The sequence below is a fragment of the Nyctereutes procyonoides genome, unplaced genomic scaffold (assembly GCF_905146905.1).
Source record: "Nyctereutes procyonoides isolate TBG_1078 unplaced genomic scaffold, NYPRO_anot_genome, whole genome shotgun sequence".
In the NCBI taxonomy this organism is placed as follows: Eukaryota; Metazoa; Chordata; class Mammalia; order Carnivora; family Canidae; genus Nyctereutes; species Nyctereutes procyonoides.
The window spans coordinates 93963074-93987886 of record NW_026575125.1 but is presented as its reverse complement, the minus strand read 5'-3'; the positions used below and the strand labels follow the sequence as shown (position 1 = coordinate 93987886).

Genomic DNA, 24813 nt, shown 5'->3' with positions numbered 1-24813 from the left:
CATGATGTTTTCAAAAGCCATATTGGCTCCGAGGCCTCAGGGTAACGACTCCTTTTTAGTCAAGCAAACAAAAGCATCGAATATACTGTTCAGTCAGGCCTCAAAACAGCCCAAATCACCTCTGAATGAAACCTAAAACAACAAATCCTTACTTTTCTCTTTCTACTCAAGGCAACATGAAGTTAATAAAAAAAAGTTTTCCTTCTAATCTTATATATTAGATTTAAAATGAAGTAGGTCATGAAATTTGATTCCTCTGGTTTCTGTATTCACTTAGACGATTATATTCCTTGTCATTTGAATCCAAACTTGAGGCTTAAATCAATAAGGTAGCAATTTTAGTTTAAGGAACACTGGATGTAAGATTTTCCTCCTTTACTAGTTCTGGCTAGCAATTTACCTAAAAAGTTACACGACCTTATGAATTTTAAGTGGAAGCAACTTTGTGATTCAGTGCACATGCCTTTGAAGTTAGACTTTCCGGCTGCTATGTACTTACTGGTTGCTGTATGATTTAGGGAAAGTTTCTTGATATCTCTGTGCTTTAATTTCCTTATTTCTAGAATGGGGCTGTTAATAATATTAACTCTCTAATAGGATTATTGTACGCATTAAATGAGACGGTTCATGTGAATTCTTTAAAAGATGATAGACTCTCTGCTTCATCCCCTCCACATGCAGGTACACATACACATACATTAGACTTAGGATAACAGCCCATTTTCAGAAGAGACTACCTACTACCTATTTAAATTAAAATTTTTATTTGGGAAGCCAGAGTGAGATTTTCAATTAAATGGTGTACTGATCAACTATTTACTGGACTCTTATGGCCCTCCAACATTCATCTTCACTTGCCTTTACTTCCTTTTCATTATATGCCCCTTTACATATAGTAAGTGGTGTGCCTTCTCTTCGACACTGGTCGTTCGCTATCACTTAAGTCCCAATTCAAGCTATATATCTCCCACGAAACCTCTGACATCCACCACCCCTGTCTTCCATAGTGTTTATCATATGTACCACGTCACCAAGCATTTAATTCTTGTTACATGTTAAGCATGACCCAGAATCCATAATTATATGCCTAATATAATCACTAATAATATTAGCTTACTTGTATTTAGGATTTACTATGTATAAGGCACAGTGCTGAGTCCTTTGTGTGAATTATTTCATTTTATCCCCATGAGGCAGGAACTACTACTAATATACTACTTTACAAATTAGGAAACCAAGGCAAGGAGAAGTTGAATAAGTTGCTCAAGATCATATAACCAGGAAATGATAGAACCAGGGTATAAACCTTGGTGGTCTGCCTCATTCCAAAAAGGATTTGAAGTTGTGATAGAGATTTCTCAGTTGATACATTGATTAAAAGTTTTATGCTCAGAAAATACTTTAACAACCTTTATGATTATAATTTCTGAGGGTTGAGCCAAAATAGGTTTCCTGCCTTAATAAAGTACAGCTTGATAACAATAATTGAATACTTAATTATCAAGCATTTTTGTGGCCTCAAGGTCACCTTGAGGCAGCCAAAAATGTTTAATGAATGAATCAATTAAATATTAATGAATTAATGGATTACCAATTCTTAATATTTGTGGTATATATAGACACAAAAGGTATAGAAGATTTTGCTAAATATGTATTGACCTCTGAACGTTCCTTTAAAACTGTGTATCTATGTGGGAATCAAAAATCAATGACCCTGATTTGAGTTCACTGTATTTTTATGATTGTTTCTTTAGGGAGTAGCAGGGGAAGGCTCCTTGAGAGTTCCAATTACCATTTTTTTCCTTTAGTAGGATTAAGATGATATTGATGGTAAATATAGATTTGGTCCTTCCCTGAGATGGAAAGATGGATTAAATAAACTCTGAAAGACCCATGACTGAGATTTTGGACAATAATTTTACTCTTATGCTGTTTAAATTTTATCCCTAAGAATATATTAAATGCCCTTCATTTGGTAGTTTCAGCTTTCCAGTTATCCAGAATGACTGGATTCACTTAGTTGAATATGACTAATGATTAATATTTGCATACTTGCTTGTGCATGTGGTATATGTGTGTGTGTGTGTGTGTGTGTGTGTGTGTGTGTTAATTAAATCAGAAAGTGCCAATTGAACCTTTTGGGGAAAAAATGGTCCTCATTTTTAAATGTAATTCTTAAGAAATCTTCCCAATCAGAAAAAATCACTTTCAAGCAATTGCTTCAAGTAGCTGCTACCTGATTGCTCCATATTATAGCTGATACTTAAAGAATGGCTGGATTTTTTTGCATTCTAATCAGCTTTGAATACTCATTAGTATTGCTGCTGTTTCCTGCAGCTTTGACTTTAGTTACACTCTGATTCAATGCATTGTGACTCTTACTAACTAATTGGGCTGCATTGAATATGTAGGTGACACGGCTGGGCTAAGAGCTACCTAAAAGCTCCTTGAACAGTAAGAACAGAACAGAGAACAAATAACCTTTGGATTTTTTCTTAACACACAAAACAAGGAAAGCTATCTTATGCATTGTGCCTATAAGAACTAATTACCATAGAAATTACAAACCTATCAAATGCCTTGACCTCATATCCTTTTAGCCGAAAAGCACCTACCATGTGCACAGCCCCGTGCTTGGAGGATGAGACTTAATATGAATGTGAATGATGACCTCAGTTTCATGTGTTAATCGTATGTTCTGATTTGGGGTTTAGAAAATGTGATCACCATATATTACATGCACATATAAATTGATACGAGAAAACAAGTTTAGACATCACACTAACTGAATCAGAATAGCTAAAACAAATAGAACAAGCTAGAACTATCAGACCTTAAAGAATGTTTTAAAGCTATGGTAATTAAAACAAAGTGGTACTGGTGGAGGAGTAGACAGATCAGTACAACCAAATAAAAACTCTGTAACACACCCCAGTACAAATAAAAATTTAGTAGATTATAAAACCAGCATCAAAAATCAGTAGAGAAAAGAAACACTATGAAATAAACGGTGCTGAAACAACTACTAAGAAAAAAACTTTAGGTTTTCAATTTCTAGCATATTCTCAAAGAATAAAATAATAACACTCCAGCTGATTAATGTTAAAGGTAGGAAAACCTCAAACAAAATTAGAAGAAAGTATAGATGACAGATCTCAATACAAGAAAGGACTTCTTAGAAATAAAAGCAAGGAAAGAAACCTTAATAGGAAAAAATGATAAATAAGACCTCATAAAAATTTCAAAATTCTCTATGTGGTTCAGCTAAGTTTATAGGCCATCCAACATCTAACCAGTTGGAGATATCAGAATCTGTTCTGTCTGATATGATAGCTACTAATCACATGTGCTTATTTCAATTTATCTTAAATGACATTTAAAAACCTGTTTCTGGGGGCGCCTAGGTGGCTCAGTCAGTTAAGCATCCAACTCTTGGTTTCAGCTCAGGTTATGATCTCAGGGTTGTGAGATCAAGCCCCATGTCTGGCTCCGTGCTCAGTAGGGAGTCTGCTTGAGGATTCTCTCTCTCCCTCTCCCTCTGCTCCTCCTCTCCATACTCACTCTCTCTCTCTCCAAAGTAAATAAATATATCATCAAAATTCTGTTGTCAGCTGTACTAGGCACTTCTCAAGGGCTCAATAGCCACATGAGCCTAGTGACTACTATATTAGCACATATCTAGAACATTCCCATCATCGGGAAGAAATTTTATTGGATAGTGCTAAATGTTTGACCCAAATGTGTACCTTTCAGCGAGACATTTCATATTGAGTATACCCAATTTTCCACTCATTCATTACTACTTTGTGCCAAGTATTGTGCTTGGTATTAGAAAGAAAATGACAAGTTTCTGCCTTCATGGAACTTATGGTCTTGGAAGGGAGACAGATAATAAATAAGAAACGACACAAATAACTACATATTTACAACTGTAAAGAGTACTATAAAATTTTTAGAGTGCTATAAAAATGTATAAGGGGACCTAACCAAGTCTACATGGTAAGGGAGGCCTCACCTAAGTCAGGAGCAGAATGTTCCAGGCCAAGGAAACAGTATTTACAAATGCCCTGTGGTGGACATGTACTACACTCTTCTAGGAAGTGAAAGGAAAATCATTGTGGCTGGAATATGAACCAAGAAGAGATTGGTAGGAGATGAGAATATGAAGGTAGGCATTAGCCAGATCATACACAATAGTGTGAAGTTCATATGATCTTCATTATCAAACAAAAATTACATTTTATTCACTCTAGTTATAGAGGAAGGCAAGTAGTTTCTGATGCTGTGAAGCGATTATCAAGGAGGTTTAAAAGATGTGGAAAAAGAATGTTTAATCAGAACGGCCCTTTTCCCCTGATCTTTTAAGTATTTGTCATATGTTTTCCAAGCTTCTCTTACACAAACTCTTCCAGTGGTCTATATTCATATTCATTGGTAAAATCAATAAGTTAATTGCCTAAAAGAGTGTGATCTTCCAGGAATCATTCTTCATAACAAGTCACCATTCATTAAGAACAATAGCTATTTGCAAGGCTGTTTTATGATATAGTGTTTCTAGATCTAGAAATCAGCACCATGGGTGAATTATGAACACATAAGCTCATGGATCAATAAGCCTTGTGTTTTGAATGTCACCAGCATGCTGCAGTGTTTAATAAATAGGAAAATGAAATAGAAGGAGCAATGAATTGGTAACATTTGCTCTGTTTAAGGGCCATACACTCTCTCCACGTTTACTTTTAAGGTTCAGCTGGGACAAAGACTAGCATCAGAAATAGCCCTAATTATTATCCTCTGACCATTACCCCCCCTCATTTCCAAACAACTCATTTATTAAAGGATCATCATTACTTAGTTATGAGAGCTTAAACTACCAAGTGATGCCAGATACAAAATCTCCCAGGTACAAAATTGGAAAGTCTACACTCTGTAACCCACCTAGGCACTCTGTGACTACATCTGTCACATTATCTATCAACTAAGGGTAGTCATACTTGACATCTGCCAACTTTGCCGTGGTGAAAATGAATGAGCTAGTGTTTGAAATACAGTCATTTAAGCTGTTAATAAAAGTGTGGTATCAATGAAGTATCTATTTATAACTTGGGTTTTTTGATGCATTAGTTGAACGTTTATTAATCTCTAGATAAATTTACAGATGTCACAGAAATAGGACTTTCAGGACATCCATTTATTCATTCTGTACATTTTCATCAAATGCTTACTTTGAGCCCAGTGCTGTTCTAGTGAAGAAATAGCCATGAATAAAAAAGACTTAAGTCCTTGCTTCTGTGGAGCTTACACTGTCATCGTGAGAGGCAGACAATAAACCAAAAGTTGAAAAGAAATGGTATGGTAGAAGATGGTCAGTGTGATGGAGAAATTTTTTTTATAAATTTATTTTTTATTGGTGTTCAATTTGCCAGCATATAGAATAACACCCAGAAATTTTTTTTTAAAAAAGCGGGCAAAAAGATAGGACCGTGGAACAAGGGTGCAGTTTTAAATAAGGTGATCAGAGAAAGCCTCACTGAGAAGGTGGTGATCTAGGATCTAAAGGAAGTGAGGGGGTGAGCCATCTTGATATTGGAGTAAAGAACATTCCAGGCATAGGAATAACGGGGAAAGGGGTTATGGGATAATAGGAGGTAAGGTCAGAGAGGTGAGAGAGAGAGACTGTGGGGAGGTTAAGTCATTGTCAGGACATGCGCTTCTACTCGGAGTGATTTGAGAAGCCATTAATGGCAGGTGGGGACCGGAGGACATGAACATTAGTGGCATCTAAACAATTTACTCTCCTGACCCAGACAAAGTCAATTGTATGAGGTGATAGCAATAACAGTGATTGGAGCAGGTCAAATCCTCAGTGCACTTGAGCCTCTCCCATTTTCTTCTTACTAATACAGCAAAATGCTGGGGTGAAAGTCAGCCTGGATAAATGAAAAATCAAGTGAATTATAGACTACTTCCCAAAAAATATAGTCCTGTTACCTTCAATGCAGGTAACAGCAACAATTAAGCTACCAGGAATGCCTAGTAGGGGGCCTGCTTTAGTGAAAATTTGAGAGATTTATAATTAGTCCATTTCTATGGGTTTCTAAAATGCCTGAGAAGATTTTGTTTAACTGAGTCATTGGAATGATCAGTCCTTCAATTTCTTTTTCACTATTAATTTGCTTGGCAGACTCTCTATTCTATAGATGCTGAAAAGGTTAAGCTTCTGTCTAAATGATAACAAATTGTGAATTTGTGAAATTCAATGAATAAAGATTTACTGTAGCATTAGTGTCTATTTAGAGCTACACAGGATCCTACCTATCTGACAACCTAACCAAACAGGGTTCACAAAATGAACACATTCCAGTGAACTGAATATGCTACACAGAAGTTAATTGCCCTCTGGCCAGTGATAAGGCACCGTCAATAGAAGTGGCTCTGAACATTTTTAGCTGGCACTGCACACCATTGGCATCTACCCTTAGGACTCTATCCCTAGACTCTTTGCAGTCTGTACAGTGTAGAGCTTGGTTAGTGGCAAACTTTTTATGATTATTATACCATGTGATCCTTACAGCAGCCCAGTGGGGTAGGCATTTTTGTAATCCCTATCTTGTAGGTAAGGACGTTGAGAATCTAAGAGATGAAATGATTTGTCCAGGATCGTTTAGATTGTAAGTGGCAAAGTAAGATGAGAATTGTAGTCTGGTTCTTTGACCTTAACCACTCTGTGTGTTCTAAATACCTATGGTAGTCAAGTACTTGAAATTCTTACAGCCTGGGTCATTCTAGTAATACCACTTAGATGATGCTGCTGAACATGTGATTTGTAGTCAGAATGCAGGATGTGATATGATTCTCATATTTCTTCCAACTGTGCAACCACATTTGGCTTCCCCTCCTTCATATGTAAATGAAAATGAGAATGTCTACCTAAGAGGGTTGTTGTAGGGATTAGTTGAAATCATAGATATGGAAGTGCCTCCTGCCATACCTGCCGTATTAACTGATTATACATGTTTCCGAACCCTTTGGGATACCCTATCATGAACTAGCTGTCCATTTCTTTCAAGGTGGTAATATGGATGTTGTCCCTAAAAATATATATATTTACAAAGTCATTTTAAGATTAGAAGAATATGGGTTTTCCCTATATCATTCACATTCCCTTGTCCAATCATTCTTTCATCCAAGGGCCTACATCTAATAAGTAGAAGTTTAATAGTAAATTACTTGCTCAGATACAAAAGAAACCAGTGACCTTGATCTTTATCAGCCCCAGTTGAACCTACTGGCATAGTCCCTAACTGGTTGGCAAAGCCGGGATCAGCGAAAGCCGCGTTTAGTCCTTCAAGATAATTTAACCTCCTTCTTTTTTGCTGGCTTTTATTTTTATTCTCTTAAAAAATGAACAGGCCCTAAAAGTAAAATCAGTTAACATTTGATATGTTCATATCTGATACTCTGAGCCTGGCTGTCAGGAGGGTGCCACAGCTTCCACTTCAGAATAATAAAAGAACCAGTAATAGTCCAAAAAAAAAAAAAAAGAAAGAAAGAAACCCACACATGCAGTGTGACTGTCATTTGCACTTCTTTGTAACAGTCTAGACATACTGTATGGAGTGTTATTCAATGTGATAATTGGTAAGTAGATCTTTGCCCACGTATTGGGCTTACCTATGAATTATAATTTGGGCGTTGCATACCATTATTGGCGTGCCTGCCTGCAGCCTTTCTAGATTCAACAGAAGTCTCTCTGTTCTCTCAGAAAACAGAGGTCTTAGAGGGTCAGCCCTATATAATAGGCAATTATTAAATATGAAGAATTATCATGGAATTTATAGCACATAACTGGTTGAGAATGTGAGTACCAGTTTTGAATTGGTTCTGTGTTTGGCTTTAGAGTTCAGTTTTTAAGATCATTTGGCATTTCTATTTATTTAAAATCTGTTTCTTTTAAAAACTAAGTTCAAATTGTGTGGCTGACAGGTTGAAGCCCGTGAATGCCCGATCTGATTATTACTAGTGCATTTGTTACCAATTGAAAGATAAAGGTGACTGCCCATTTGAAAAGCAGTTTTTCATTGTTCAGCGTATTATGCACCAATTCCAGACATCAGAGAACCTTTTTAATCAGCCTGATATTTTTGCCAGCTTTTCAGAGCATCCAGATGTTTAATTAGCAGAGTAAAGAGATAATGTGCTAATGGGAGACTGACAGCAACGTATTGGAGAGAGGTGGCGGCAGCATCGAAAATCTATAGAAAATCTGTTAATATGATTTACTGAATGAGGGGAGAAAGGAGAGCAGAAGGGGCCTTCTTACTGGAATGAATCCACACTTAAAAGTTAGTCATCAGTGAAAAAGAAATATGTCTACAGAGAAGTAGAAATCGGGGCAGAAATGCACTGAACAATGAGGGAAGGCAAGAAAACCGCAAACTGCATTTTAAATCAAAGTAGTGTCTATGGTACAGGGAATTTGAAAGGACCTCATGTGGGGAAAAATATTTCCCGGGTGCCCTAGGGCTACTGTTGAAAACGTCTACTCCCTTGGTGTTCCTGGCTTGCATTGCCCCCAGCTGTAGTATGCCCCCTCCAGCTCCGCGGGAGCAGCCACGGAAGGGAGAGGGAGCAAGCAAAGGAGCCGCGTGAAACCAATGCCAGTAACTTTCATCATCAGCCTTCAGGAGGTGGTGATCCATTTGAACCTCCCTATTCCACTGCCAGCCAAGAAAATTAGCATCTTTAGATTTACCCTTGTTAAGCATCTAAATTAGAGCCACTTGTCTGCTCTAAGAACCTTGGAAAGACTTTAATTTTATTTATTTATTTATTTATTTATTTATTTATTTATTTATTTATTTATTTATTTAGCTTATTGGGTGTGGAATGAAGTGTCTATATGCTCAATCACTCCAGCCCCTCCTCTCTGCATGTAGTCTCCTATAACACTTACTGCACTTTTAACTAGGGTAAGAGCCAGCTGTGTATACACCTATTTCTCCTGCTAAGCTCCGAGCTCCTGAAAACAGGAAAAGGGTCTTTTAATGTCTTTACTTCCCCAATCACCTGACACAGTGTTTTGCATCTACTAGATCCTCAACATAACCCCTCCTCCTGTAACCCCTGTGCCCCTCATCAGTTCCTCCACCAAAGAATGAACCGTTTATGTGATTTTTTTATTGGTACAACTGTGGATTCAGCAGTCTAAACAGTAAAGGCCTAGAACATGAAAGAGAGCAGTTCATCACATTCATATGCCGGAGATGATTTAGTATTTTCATCAAATAGTCGCACAAGTAAGCTCTAGTTGCTTCTACAAATTCCAAAAAGGAAAAAAAAATGTTCTGAAACATTAGTGTGCTTCAGCATAATCCAGAATCACCCAGATTAAGTATGCATAATCCTGGACTCAAAGAAATTCTGATTTAATAGGTGGGGCTCAAGAATATGCATATTTAATAAGTTCCCTCAGATAATCGACTGCACATTTGAGATCATTGCCCTGCTCCTGACACTTTTTCACTGTGACAATACCAACCTCTGTTTTGAGAATCACCACTACACAAGAATATTAGGAGATGTTTTAAAAAATACAAATTCAGGTTGGCATGCATTTGTTAATTGTGTGCTCATAAATGCACATAGTGTGAGAAATTAAAAAAAATTAGAAGAATCATTGCTATCCCGGAGGAATGGTTTCGCTGACAGAGAAGAAAACTTCTAAAGAGAGTGATACCTCATGGAATACTCTGTCCAGATGTAAACAATGTGGCACAGGTCATAAACGCTTGAGAATTCAGGGAAGAAAGATTTGTGAGCAAAATAGTTTGTGCCATCTAAACTCAGAGTAAGGGCAGCCCCAGAGTCGCAGCAGTTTAGCGCCACCTGCAGCCCAGGGTGTGATCCTGGTAGACTTGGGATCGAGTCCCACGTCAGGCTCCCTGCATGGAGCCTGCTTCTCCCTCTGCCTGTGTCTCTGCCTCTCCCTGTTTGTCTCTCATGAATAAATAAATAAAATATTTTAAAAAAATAAAAAATAAATAAACTCAGTAAGTTTTCATGAGAAACGTGAATTTAATAGATTCTAAACTCAAAACATGGATGGTTACCTTTGACTGTATTCTAGATTTTTTTCACCATTTGTGCATATTTTAAACAATGTTGTTTCTCTTGAAGCTAAATTTACAAAAAAAAATTTTTTTTCAGATGGTTTGACCGACTGTGTGGACCCTGATTGTTGTCAACAAAGCAACTGTTATGTAAGTCCTCTCTGTCAGGGCTCACCAGATCCTCTTGACCTTATTCAGCAAAGCCAACCCCTCTTCTCTCAGCATACTTCGAGACTCTTTTATGATCGAATCAAATTCCTCATTGGCAAGGACAGTACTCACGTCATTCCTCCAGAGATCTCATTTGACAGCAGGTATACATGTATTTTTTTATTCCTTAAAAAACAGTGGTCATGTTTTTCCTTAACTGTGAAAGAAAGATATTTTCTAAAGATCAGGCTACTTTCTTTTCTTTTCTTTTTTAGGCTACTTTCCATTCCACACAGTACATGTCGATTTCTTTTTTAGGCTTCTCTGGAATGCCCAAGACCTTACTGATCAGTTAACAGAGAGAAGACGTTTCTAGAGATTCTTTATCATGAAGGATGAATTGTGTGTGTGTGTGTGTGTGTGTGTGTTTGTATACAGTTGACCCTTGAACAACAGATTTGAATTGCATAGATCTACTTATATGCAGATTTTTTTGCAGTACAGTACTGTAAATGTATTTTCCTTATGATTTTCTTGATAACATTTTTTTTCTCTAGCTCACTTTACTATAAGAATACAGTATACAATACCTATACAAAATATGTATTAATCAACTTAATGTTATCAGTAAGGCTTCTGGTCAACAGAGGAGTCAAAAGTTATGTGTGGATTTCCAACTGCATTGGGGGTTGGCACCCCTAACCCCTGTGTTGTTCAAGAGTCAACTGTGTACACACGCACACACACACACACACATACACACTCACAATGTGTATTATTTATAGTAAAGTATAGGTGGCGCTTTAAATGACAAAAACAGAATGCATGTATGATTTGTGGATTTATTATTTAGCTTCTGGATTGATCCCTTGAAAGCCCTTGAATTTCAAAAGCTAAATTTCAAGTTTTATTCCATGATGTAAAATGTTTCTATATGAAAGAGTTGGGTGAATTTGACATCCTAATGTGAAATGCAAGACTTGTGAAAATCTATATTCTAGGAAAGCTCAAATGCATGAATTGTCTACTAAAGACCTGAGAGCAAAGGCCAAGCCCATAGGTAGAGAAATTTTTTAAATTAACTTACTCATTTGAAGTGTAATCACATGAATTTGCTCATTATTATTCTCTGCTTCATCTTCAGCAATGATATATTTTACTAATTAGCACTAGACATAAATAAGTCACTGAAGTCAACATTTCTGGTCTCTTAAAAATGTCCTCCTTTGTTCATTCTATAAGCAGATGTTTCACTACCTTCTAGACTATTACAAATGGGAATTCAAAAAAGCATGCGAAATATTTGTCCAGGAGCCCCTGTCTACATCCCACACAGTTTGTTGCATCCTGGTGGGTGTTATCAGTCTCCCAGAGATAACTCAGTCAACAGTTTATATTAATATGAGTAACAATCTAAGAAAATGACAACTCCACCTGGACCTAAACAAAGTAGAAAAAGAAAAAACCCAGATGGGCGTGGAAATTTAAAACATTCAGCATCCTCTCCATGGATTGTAGACAAGAACTGATATTGAAACGTCAAATTTTCCTCAGTGTTTTTTATTATTGTTCAGTTGTGACCTTTCAGGGGTCTGATGGAACCCAAAACCCAAACACCAGCGCATCACGAGAAAGGCCTGTTCTGCCAGGGGATCTAGTCAGGGTTTGAGTTCTCCCAAGAGACTCCGTCATCCCCATTCTGAAGAGTTTCACTCAGCTCAGTAACAACCCCGGAGTAACTTTCGGATGGACCGCAGTCAAAGCCATTATTTAGCTGGTGGAGATTGTACCACAGAGAAACAAAAGGAACCAAAGGCAGCCATTACCCTCATTCTCCTATTGAAGGGGGAGAAAAGTGGTCACTCTGCAGCTTTCTCCGTGCTCTGGGAAAAGTGAGTCCAAATCAGAAAAAAGAAGCAAGCAGAAGAAATACAACCTCCATGGCACGGAGGTATGTTCAATGACTCACCTCAAGGAAAGGGAGAAGGTCAAGAGGTCAAGACCTCAAGGAGGCAAGGAGACAAGTCGTTGTGACCCAGAGCAGGACGCGGGACTATGAACTTGGCAAAGCCGAGAGAGGCTCACAGCCCTGTGGTCAGAGCCCGGCTCCAGCAGCGCTCGCCGGCGCCGGCAGGGTGAACAAGCTGATCACACTCATGGTAGCTCATGCCCTTCTCCTTCTCCTGGTTTGAGTGTGTTGTCCTTATTCTTTTTTTTAAAGATTTTATTTATTTATTCATGAGAGACCCAGAGAGAGAGAGAGAGAGAGAGAGAGAGAGAGGCAGAGACACAGGCAGAGGGAGAAGCGGGCTTCCTGCAGGGTTGCCCGATGTGGGATTCGATCCCAGGACCCTGGGATCACAGCCTGAGCCAAAGGCAGACGCTCAACCACCGAGCCACCCAGGCATCCCATGTCCTCATTCTTTTGTAAAACGCTCCAAGTTACCATTTGGCTCTGCAAGTCTCATTTGAATTCAGAACCACAGGTCCCCCTTCAGCCTGGGGGCTCAGCTATTAGAGGCCTATGGCATCTGTCAGAAAAGGTGGAGGCCTTTTCCAAGAGATATAGTTGAGGACAAGCAATCTAACTATACTTCCTCTAGAAGATCAGCACACGCAGTGTCCCTCTGGGTCTCTCTGGGTAAAATAAATCCGACTCCAATCGCATATATAAATAATAATCGTAAAAATAAATAAATAAATAAATAAATAAATAAATAAATAAATAAATAAATAATCGTTACTGGCTCTTACATGTAAATAGGACCTCTTCATTTGCAAAGCCCTCACACATGTCTAATTTCATTTTGTCCTCACGGTATCCCTATGAAGTATGGATGTGTATTAGCACGTTTTCCATATGAGGAAACAGGTTCAGAGAGACAAATGACTTGCCCAGCATCACATAGCCACCAAGTTTGCAGCGAAGCAAATCTTGTAACCTTTCTGTTACAGCACAGCTGAGCCATTTCAACTCGTCCGTAAATAAACCTGGTGACTTGGACCTAATTTCTGCTTGAGAAGTTGCATCTGGGTCAACACAAGGAAAAAACCAAGTGATGTTTAAAAATCCAGTTCCATTTCATACATCTCAATGGCATTATTTGCGAACTTCAAACCAGTGCTAATTAACTTCCTGTTGGTAGGAGAACACCACTGAATGGCTGGCAAAATGGGCCCTTCGCTATACGTGAATTGTTCTTGAGCATTTATTCTGTGTCAGGTCTCATAGTAAGCTTTTATATGTGCTATCTCATTTAATCCTTACCAAAACTCTGCACGATAGACACTGTTTTTATGCCAATGTTCCAGGTGAGGAAACCAGAACTGAGGTGTCAAGTAATGACTTGCCCAAGGTCACAACCCACGAGTGTCAGAATCAGGATTTGAACCCAAGCAGACTGGTACTGAGAGCCTGACCTCTAAACCGCTATGCTGAGCCACTTTGGTGATTTAGAACACTGGGCTAGCTAACCCTGAAAAGACTTACGACCCTTATACATCCCTGGCTGAAGAGTTATACTCTTCAGACAGATCTAGAACATTTCTGTGCCAAAATCATGTGAACCAGTCTGCTCTTTTGCTTTTGTCACATAACTGAGAGAGAACTGGATAAACAGATGAAGAAAATATTGTCAAGGGGCTCATTTGCCTACTGGCAAGATGTAGCCCCCCAGATGACTCACTGCTGGGTGTTGCCACCATCAGAAGCCTTTGGAGCTAAAGACAGTGGCATGCAGGTGACTAATTGTTGCAAGGACACACAAAGGTTAAATATCTGTTCATCTTTGTGCATCCAAGTGAGACTAGCTTTTGTTGTCTCAGGTTTGCTACACAGGCACGTGAGCACCATGAAATGTGTACCTCCTGTGCCCCATGAGAGCACAATGTCACTCTGAACATGTAACCTGCACACAGTAACACCTCTGGCAAGCCCAGCTCAGTTACCGGTTTTCTCTCAAATACATTTTACCCTGGAGCCTGAGCTTCTTTCATTTTTTTTCCAATCTACTCCAAACATGACTACAAAGTAAACCACATATTATACGTGCTCTGTATGACTTATTACTTTTTAATAATGTAAATAGGTGAACAGAAGCATTATTGATCTTCAGTGTCTAAGCATTTAATCACTATTAATAATGTAAAAGGTTTTTATAAATATGTAAAAACAAGAGTACATTAAACTAAACGACAGCAGTAATTTGCAAAGCCAGACATTTCACTCGCCATCACTAATGGAGAAGTGCATTTAAAAAACAAAATCCTACCAGGGTTAGTGCAACCGCTGACAGCAAGGTCTGGCCAAACTCATTTGTCTGTTTTGTAGCTGTGAGAGGCTGACCCCACATCAATCCATGTCAGGCATCTACTTCAGAGGTTGCTTAATATCAGCCCACAGATGTATTTTGTTTGGCCCAACATTTAGGAATTAAAGATCTAATATAAAAATTGGAATGTCTTCCTTCTTTATAACATTTACAAAGCTTGGTATCTCTGCACCCAGTCCCACGACATAGGTGGTATAGAGCTGAGGGCCACTGTCCGTGTAGAGGGCATATGACATGGCTTTCTAGCTCACGCTCCTCCCTCCCCTTCCACCTGTCTCACTTCCCTCACTTTCAGTGACATGCCTGGCCCTGATGGACTAAACAGCTTCTAGAGCCTTCCTTGGAAAGACCTCAAGTGTTTGGCTTGTTCTTTCTATTTCCCTGAGGGTCCTTAAAAATCTAATTGTATCATTTTACTTAATTTGAGGCCTTAACTATGTTGGTTTACAAAGAGAAAAAAAGGTAACTGAACATGAACTGGAAATGACATTAATGGAATACTTCCACCCTTACTTCACTAGGGTACCTGTATATACTTTTTTGAGTAGTTGGTCTACACTCTGCCTCACACCTTAGGCTCCCTTGAGGCAGTCATCAGTCATGACATCAGATAATCCAGAGCCCACCGTAGTAGAAGCAAAATGTCCACTTCCTATGAGAAGGGTGTGTCTGTTGAGAGGCATTTGACTATTGCATTTATCGCTTTGAAAAGTTTTAAGAACAATTTAAAGATCTAAAAATTTGCAGCAGTGCTGCTCGGTGCAGTCATGGCAGCCTCTCTTGCCCACTCCAGTCAAGAATGCCTACCTTTAGTTGGAAAGTTCTAGAGTTGTGACCAAATGTAATACAGCATTAAGCACATAACAGCACCGTTAACAGGATACAAAGTAAAGAGGTTTAACAAAATTGTAGGTTTTTTTCTAGTTTCTATGAAGTTGCTGTATTTCAATTTCTTGCTCTACTCTGGGATGTACACAACAGCTCTGGATTGTCATAATTGCTTAATCTTAAGTTCTAGGAGGACAGGGACCAAGTCTGATTTGTTCCTTGTTTTGATTATCTGTTGCTGTGTAGAAAACTACTCCAAAGCATAATGGAATAAAATAAATTTTATTATTATATCTCAGGATTCTGTGGGTCAGAAATTCACACAGAGTATGTGGCCAGGATGGCTTGTCTTTTCTCCATGAGGTTTGGCCTCTCAGCCAGGATATCTCAAATACCTGGGAGCTGGAAAAGCTGAGCTGCAGCCAGGAATCTCTCTTTGTACATATAGCCTTTCTACTTGGGCTTCCTATTGGCATGGCAGCCAGTCTTGAGTTTGTTCGACCTCACATATGGTGGCTCAGGGCTCCAAGACAGAGCATTTCAAGAGATAAAAAACGGAAAATGCCGGTCTCTTAAGGCTCGTGTCCAAAAATTTTAATAGTGTCACTTACATTACATACTATTAGTTATAGCAGCCACAGAGCTTGTCCAGATTTGAAGTGGGGGAGACCTAGATGCCCCCCTCTTGATGAAAGAAGTATCAAAGAATCTGTGGCCATCTTTAATCTACCATACCACTGTATCTCCAGATTCTAACATAGCACCTAGCAAAAAGCAAGTAAAGAATGAGTGAGTGACTTAGTTGTGGTAATATTGAAGTGTTCTTCTCATATTTGCTAATGAAAAACTCATTTTTGTTGCCTAGAACACACAGATGATATTAGGACCTCAAATAAGTCAATTCCCAAATGTAGAACCAGCCTAAAGGTAAGATTACTGTTCTCCAAATAGCACAGGAAAAAATTCATAAAAGATGAAGTGATTATCTAACAGTAGCAAAGTAATTACTCTTTTTTTTTTTACCTTATGAGACATTCCACCACTGTCAGAGCCTGCCCATAATTGACATCATTTATAACTTTGTATAAGCATCAATAATTCTCTCTGCCTTCAATGGGTTAGATAATCAAAATTTAGAACCAAGAAAAAAATGAGAAAATAAGGAAGCCAGTGTGAAGGCTGCTGTTAACTGGCTCATTTTGGTATGTGTCATTATTCCATCTCATGAGAAAAACAAAGACAAGTGCCCCAGAACAAATCGAGGTACTACAGTGCCTTGAGCATGGCATTCTTGGCAAACTCTTTACTTACACAAGCCTTCCCCCTCCTTTACTACACCCCACTCAATAATAAAACCTTGATTCATGCTCCTGATTATTCATGATACCTGGTAACAGCCATAATTACTTATCCTAACTTGTTTAATAAAACATGCTTTTGTGTACTTAGTTGAGCTGGTAATTTATACCACTTGAAATCCTGTGAATGGTAAAGTGAGTTATTGAATCAAGAGTGAGGTTAAGGGGGGAAGGTTGCAGGAAGATGGGTCATTGCTACAGAAACTGTCGATCCTGAATAGAGACTGGGACTTAAGAATAAGCACACTTGATAGACACTAACTGCTGCTTTTTAAAATTTGTGTTTTATTGACATATTAGTATTTCCAGAGTAACCAAGGACTTTAAATTCTTTTAGAAGAGATATCAAATTCCTCTGCTGTCCCTAATGTAATATCAGATCCTGATGTCAGCTCATTTTTTAAAAAGAGCTGAGGATATGTATCACTCATTTATTCAGCAGATATTCCTTGAGTACCACTTTGTGCCAAAAACTATGTGAATGGAAGGAAACAAAAGAAACAGCATCCCTTTATTCACAGAACTCCCCTTAACAGTCTAGCAGTAGAGGCAGTCAGAACATCAAATAAATGCATAAATAATGAAATTAACTGCAAACTGCAGTAAATTCTGCAGATTATGAAACATCAGGTTTTTGAGGAAACTTGGAGTTCATCAACTCAGGGTTCTCAAATCCACCTGCTTTGAACCTAAGTCAATGTAAGACAAGAGGGACTCTAGCAAGTGAAACAAAGTCATTAAACAATGACAGAAGTGGGATTGACCTGGAAGTTTGCAGCAGTAGCTCAGAGATGGTACTCATTAGCTCAGGTGAGCACGAAGACCTGCTAAAATTGACACAAACAGGAGACTATTGATAATTTGCCAAAAAAAAAACCATAAAGCTTATTTGGACTGTGAGCAGCTTAACAGTTTGCAAGAAGTTCTGTCCTTTGAAATGTGCGGCTGTATGTAATTTTTTTTCTACAATTTAAAATGTTTGTATTAGACAGATGAATTCAATGGGGAAAAAATCAATCATCGCAAAAATTCTCATTTACCCCAATGAAAAAATTCCCATTAACTACATTTTGGCATCATTTATAATGATGGATCCTACGGTTTCAAAAAAATCCACATTGAAGAAGATTCATCATTTCACTCAGGAGATCGATGAACATTACAACGTTTACTTGGTTTATTTATTCATTTGGTGATGGGCACTGTCCTAGGCTCTGGTCTACAGTAGACAAAGGGCCTTTCCCATACAGTCTAGTGAGGAAGAACGATTCCAGAAAAAGTAAATGTCAGGTAGGTATAAGCACTTTCAAGTAACACAAAGAAAGGTTAGGAATGGAGGGTGACCATTTTAGAGAGAGTGGTCCAGGAAAGGCTCTCTGGGGAAGTGATACTGGAGCAAAGACCTCGTGGCATTCATCTATACCTCAGATGATCTTAGACCTTTATGCAACAGATTGTCACACAAGCCAGGGCCTGGTGGTGACTTTTAGAGGCCCAATAAATCAAGATTCTGTGACACCATATGAAGAGGTAAAACAAACCTTTCTCAAGGAATTATTACATACTGGTTACTGTGGAAGGTTTTACTGATAAGGGGATAGGGTACCTGTCTTCTACAAGCACATTGAGAAAATATGAATTCCTCAGACAAACGGAGTAGCCTCTAGAAACACCAATCAGCAATAGCCCTAGACAGTTTAGTCATGAAAAGAAAAAAAAGTAACAGATCTTCATCAATTAGTATTGAACCCAAAAGGGATTGCATATATAGAAACCACTTGCCAATTTGGAATGAGGAAAAAGAAGAAGCAAGAGAAGCTTATATTTTAGAATATTTGTTAAGGAAATCCAATGTTATTACAGTATTCAAGCATCAATGGAAGTAACACACAGTTTAGTCTGCACACAGGTAATCCCCAGAAGGTCTGTTACATAATCATTTGTAATTTTGCTGAGGTACAAATCTGAATCCACATATTTGGTGTTTGACTTTCTCACGAATCTGTTGGTTAAGGATCTCCAAGTCTATTTGCTAATGGCAGGTGCTTGTGTAGTTTTAATATACGAGCATGAAAAACACTATACGAGATACACAGCTAGGGGCTGATAAACACACAATGCAACAATTACTGAATAAATTGAATACATTGAGGACAGGGGGAAGCTCTTTCTACAGCATCAGCATCCACATATCTATCTCTTGTTCACCTTTCTTTCTGAAAGGAGGCATTGCACAGACCTGCCCACATTTGCAAAAGGAGTCCCGAGGGTGATTTGGCTCAGCCATGGTTCCCTACAATTCTATTTGTCTTACCATGATGCTTTTCCTGAGCAACCTCCTTTGCTTATCACTTCTGCAGTTGTCCTAAGTGGAAAGGAAGATCGTTGCTACTTACTAATAAAGCACTTTGATCGCATTTATATGAAAGGTGTTACGTATGTGAAGATGGGATCTCCTGATTTTTCCGACAACTCTTTTGTCTGATGCTAAAGTTTAGGAAACATACTATAAAAATTACAAAGTGCTGAAGGTTCCAAGATTTATAGTGCTGACTAGCTCCTGAAATCAGCAGTCAACACCTAAAGGTACCAAAAAGAAAGAATGTGTGACTTTCACTTCCTTGCAAATGCTCTTGGGCAAAGAAGAATAAAAAAAAATCAGAGCACAGATCTTCAAAACGCTTTTCAGTTGATTATGTGTGGTATTTTGAAACTCGGATGTTCTGAGATGCTTAATAACTGTGATTAGTAATACCAGTAGCCATCTATCTACAGCTTATCTCAGTATGGATAGGTATTTTCTAATATTTTATCTATCTTACTGCTCCATTAAGAAATTCAAAAGGCTCAAATCCTTCTTACTTGCTTCTTAGCCATACTGTTCGCTTGCAGTGTCTCGAGCTGGTTCTATCATCAAAATTTGTTCCTAGAGAGGTCAGAGTAAATGCAGGTTTGGGGAGGAGGAATGAATGAAGCACATCTCCACTAAACACTCTGCACGTAGAAGGTACTCAGCAGCTCGTCAGTGTCCACAGGAACTGATGTCCATGGGTAGTGAAAGCACCACCTGTGTAGGTGAGCTCTAACTTTCTTTTCATTTGCAGCCACATTTTTTTTTCCATCTTAAGAAAGATCTGCAGTATAGCCCAGGCCCCTTGGAATCCAGGTCAGAAGGCCTCCACCACGCCACCACTTTCTAGCTGTGTTATCTTCAGCAAGTTGTTGTTTTGTTTTGTTTTGTTTTGTTTTGTTTTTAACCTCTCTGGATCCGTTTCTTTGCTTTTAAAACAGGGCTAGTAGTTGTACCCACCCAGGGTGGTAGTGATATTAAATGAAATAAGGAAAGTGCTCGACGTAGTACATGACCCATAGTAAGTGCTTCATAAATGCTTTATTTATATGAACTTGTATATGCATTTATATACATTATATATATATATTTAATGAATACCAGGGTACCTAATAGAATGTAATTAGGAAGGTACAACTCAAAAGACAATCATTTTACTGGGTTATTTTTTTTTTTTGTGGCACCTTTGTGAGGTAGCTGAGGATAGGACAGGGAAAAGTCACAATGGAGGACTACCAAGCCAGTGCTAGAACTGGAGTGGGTGGAGCTAGGCCACACGGTTTCCTCTGTGGAAGAAAGAGTAATCCACGGCCAGGCTATAGCCAACTAGACAGATTTCCCCAATATTTAATGACTATCCATTATTTAAAGGGCAGATTCGCAGAGAAGTGACAGGAAAGGTTAATGAGGTTAATAAAATGGGCTGATGACAAAGAAACCATTTGAGTAAAGTGTAAACCAGGCAAAAAAAAAAAAATCAAACCAAATAAAAACAAACTTGAGACTATTCAAGAGTTGCAAGGGCTTACAGGACAAATATTTCAGGATTCAAATTCCGGACAAAAATAATCATGTGTCTAAATGAAGCAAACTGGCACTTACGCGGTCCTGAAAATGTGATTGTGTCGTCAGTTTTCTTATTGCTTCAAAACACTTGATCTTTTTCCCATTACTTTGGGGATCTCAGGCATCCAAAGCAAGCCTGCTTTTGACAAGCAATTACCAGGGCAGATGGGAAAATAGCCACCGTCCTCAGGGTGAGTGCCCCCATTTTGTTTTACTTGAAACATCACTAGCCATGAGGAAAATAATTCTGCTTAAAAAGCTATCTGCATTTTCAATAGCACCACCTTTCCCAGAGTCCTAGAATGTTGATGGGTAATGCTTCCAGCTGCTTTTAATGTTGCCCATTTAGTAGGTATTATTTATTTGGGCTAGTGACCAACTGAGTAGGATTAAATCAGCCTGCTCTATTTAAGTAAAAACTAATGAGATTTTATTGGGTTTGCATATGAACATTCACTGCATTCACATTTTCAGAACATGAAAACGGGCTTATGCTATAACATTAAATGTTTTCATGGTGCTGTACCAGCTTAGATAACATATATCAAAAACCCAGCATGTGTTGTGTGGAAACCCCCCCAAATATCTGAATATTAGAACCCTCAAATGTGTTTAAATTATGAAATACCACATCGTAATTATATGGTAATATATAAAGGAATAATGGGGTTAGTGTTCATAAATTAAGCATTTGAGGAGGACTATTCATTCATTCTTCCCAGTCACAGGGGTACTATTTAATTCCCTGAAGTTGTCAATTATCAAACAACACTCTCATGATGAGAAAGCCATAATGCACATTCCAGAATGCTGGCCTCTCATAAGTGAACTGTAAGGCATCTGTCGTGCGGGAACCTCAAAGTAGTCTCTGAAACCTTTGCAGCAGTGCCATGAGGGTGGGTTGTAAGTATCTTACATCTCCATATAAACAAATATTTGAACTGAAATTCTGTAAAGCTTTCTCGAGCATGGGCTGTGTACCCCAGGCACTGGGAAGGCTGCAAAGCGGAAAGTCAGTCTTTGCCCTGGTGTAGACTATCTAACGGTAAAGACAACACATATATAACTCTCATCCAAGACGGCCTACATCAAGTGCAGTAACCTGTATCTGAGCGCTAAGGAGACTAATGAGGATGGAGACAAACTTGACACTTATTTGAGACCGATAAATCAGGTTAAAACATTTTTTCATCGCACAATCACTGGATTTGAAGGGACCCTACGGTTCATCTTATAGTCCAGCCTCCGCTTTGGCATGATGGTTTCAACGTGATTCCCCAAACCACAATGTGGCAGACTCTCTTCCAGAGGTCTGTAGGGAGGAGTTACAAATTCAGACCTCACAGATTAACTTCCTAACGGTCCGATTGCGAACCAGTGAGTGACTTGCCTGTGCCTCCCTCTTGAGGGGTTCATACATCTTAATTGGCTGACTGTGTTCTGGTCTTGCTTTCAAAAAACAGTCGGTGGTTCTCAAAGTTCAGCCTTTAGACTGGCAGCATCAGCATCACTCAGGAACTTGCTGGGAATGCTCATTCTCAGGCCCCATTCCAGACCTGTGAATCAGAAACTCTGGAGTTGGGGCCCAGCGGACTGTTTTGCCAAGCCCTCCAGGTGATTCTGGTGTGTGATCAAGTCTGAGAACCACTGATCTGTATGCAAGAAATATTACCAGGAAGGACTGAGGACCAATAGCACAGATAACACTCTAAAGAGAAGATCCTTTATTCATTGCATGATGGCAGCCGATAAGATGCTTTAGTCCAAGTGACGCAATCTACAAGCTGTGAAACTTGACGGTATAATGAGCCTGCGGAGATGTCGGGAGAACCATTGCACCACGCCTCACAGGCAGCAGGTTTCCATCCCTTGGAGACGTGAACCAAATAACGACTCCTAGAGGAATTTACAGAGCAGAATTCCAGCTCCAGTGAGCGGAGCATTCACGTGGCCTCTGTCAGCCCAGTCCCTCTCTCAGTGCTGTCTCTTGACCAGAGCTGTCAGCTCTGGAAAGGATTTCATCTGTTCCTATGGAGAAAACAACCTAACCTGCCCAACTGCTGCTAGATCCCCTGCTGGCCAGGACCTTGATTTTGAATGTTACTCTTCAAAGGTTGCTTATGCTCATGTTAGCAACAAAAGCAAATGGTTATAACTTCCCTACTCTGAGCCTCATTTTCCTTGCGAAAGATTTTAATCAGAAACACAATGCAGTAAATTATATCTTCTTTCAGCAATTTAGTTTTCAGTGTTGTTTTTCAAACCAAATCTTGTGCTTGAGGTTAATGTTTTTGCCTGAGGTGTTGAATGAATATTGGAAATTTGACACTGAAGACAAAAGACAACAAATAAGAAAAGAGGAGAAAGGAACCAAGAGTTTATTGGAGGCTAGGGATAATTTGACTATGCCATGGAAATAGAAAATACAGAATGAATTAGACCATTTTGCATCAGAATGGTCTAACAAGCAGCTCGTTAGTTAAATAAGGCTCTGAGTAAAGTGTATTCTGACTTGCATTTCCCAGGATGCCCTGCTCTTCAGACCAAGCTCCAAACACCTACAGGATTCAGCATTTGTTAAAGGAAGAAGCAATTCCTTGGGGGTTGCTGCTTTAGCATAGTGACAGCAAGTAGACAGCTTGGCAGCAGCCTGTATTCTCCAAAGAACGGGAAGAGAGACACTTGTGAGGGGTGATCTATCCCCATACGTGTTTCTAAAGTCGCATTCGTCATGTCCATCTGAGTTCAACTTATCTCACTCTAACCCAGAACAGCACGGAGAAGCTCTGGTTTTTAAAGATTCAAGAAAGGAAAGCATCCCAACCATGTCTGTGAATCAAAGGATAGTGAGCCCCAAGGAAAGTGTGCAGTCCCTGCCATTGAGAGTACACGAAAACACACACACAAAACCAACACCAAAGACAGTCACACTAGGCACATACCTGCTGTACACATGCACAGGGCCAGCTTTATGACAGTCCAGATGGTTCAAAAGACTCAGAGGACTTCTGTATACTTAGTGGGGAAAAGTTTCAGAAAAAGACAGGTGCTTGAAAGATTAGGACTCACGTTGAGGATAGTTTGATGGGGCAATAATTTAAGAATTCCAGATGTTTCCCCAAGACGGGCCAAGAACAGGCCAGGTATGAATACTTTTTTAGGTGGTGATTTGAAGATGCCGAAGACTCTCTGGGCAAGGAAACAGGGAGATACCACAGTGGGAATGATGAATAGCACAGAAAGTAGGATCGTGGTGGTACTACCAAAGACAGACTCGCTGCCATATCCAGCTCATTACTTCAACAAGCACCCAAAATTGAAAAAAAGATTAATTATACAGGCTGCCTTGGATAAGAGAAGCACAATCCAAATAGACAATGTGAAGTGAAGAGACACTACATTTCAGTGACTGTGTGACTCAGGAAATAATTAAGTAAATACAAGGTTACCATCCACAATTATGAATAATTGAATTCAGAACCCCAGATTGCACAAAATAGCAGTTGAGCTAAGCAAAGCAAAGAGTACACCATACTTGCAAGAGTATATATGTAGGCTCCCTAAGGGCCATCTGGAGCAGGAGTAGCCTGGGGAAGCAAGTAGATTCAAGAGCTTTCTTTTTGAAATGGAAAATTTGCCTGGGAACATGTTTTCTCTAGGTTTCTGCATGCAGTGCCAATCAAGATTACTGCAAATTAAGAAAGAATACTTTAATACTGTCCTGAAATTTAGACAGCTTCCACTGACACAGGATGACTGATGTTGGTCAAAGATTACAGTAAGTACTAGTAATCCAGGAATAAAAGGAGCTAAGAGTTATTCTTGTGAAAAATAGATGACATGGAGTGTGTAAATAATGGGAGCAAATGCAGCAAGATACAGGGACTCTTAGAACATTTAAAGTCTAATACATTACAAAGAGACCTCAATGCTGATAAACGTAGAATAATGAGTTTTATGGGGCTTTATCATATGCTATAAGTTGGTGTGCATCATAAAATATGAGAAATAAAAAAATAAAGTAGTTGAAAGACAAGTCTGCACATTATTTATGAATGATGCAGAGTGAAATGAATGAGAACAGGTAGACAATGTCTTAAATAATGATGACTTAGATG

The 24813-nt window shown here is 38.9% G+C and overlaps 1 protein-coding gene across 3 annotated transcripts in view; it reads left to right on the top strand.

Moving 5' to 3' along the window:
* TENM1 (teneurin transmembrane protein 1) overlaps positions 1-24813 on the top strand; it is a 575853-nt gene that overhangs the window by 400118 nt on the left and 150922 nt on the right. For all 3 annotated transcript variants that reach the window (XM_055338409.1, XM_055338410.1, XM_055338408.1), the window contains exon 15: positions 10210-10426. In XM_055338409.1, the coding sequence (XP_055194384.1) occupies positions 10210-10426 (217 nt within the window). The remainder of the gene's footprint in view (positions 1-10209; positions 10427-24813) is intronic.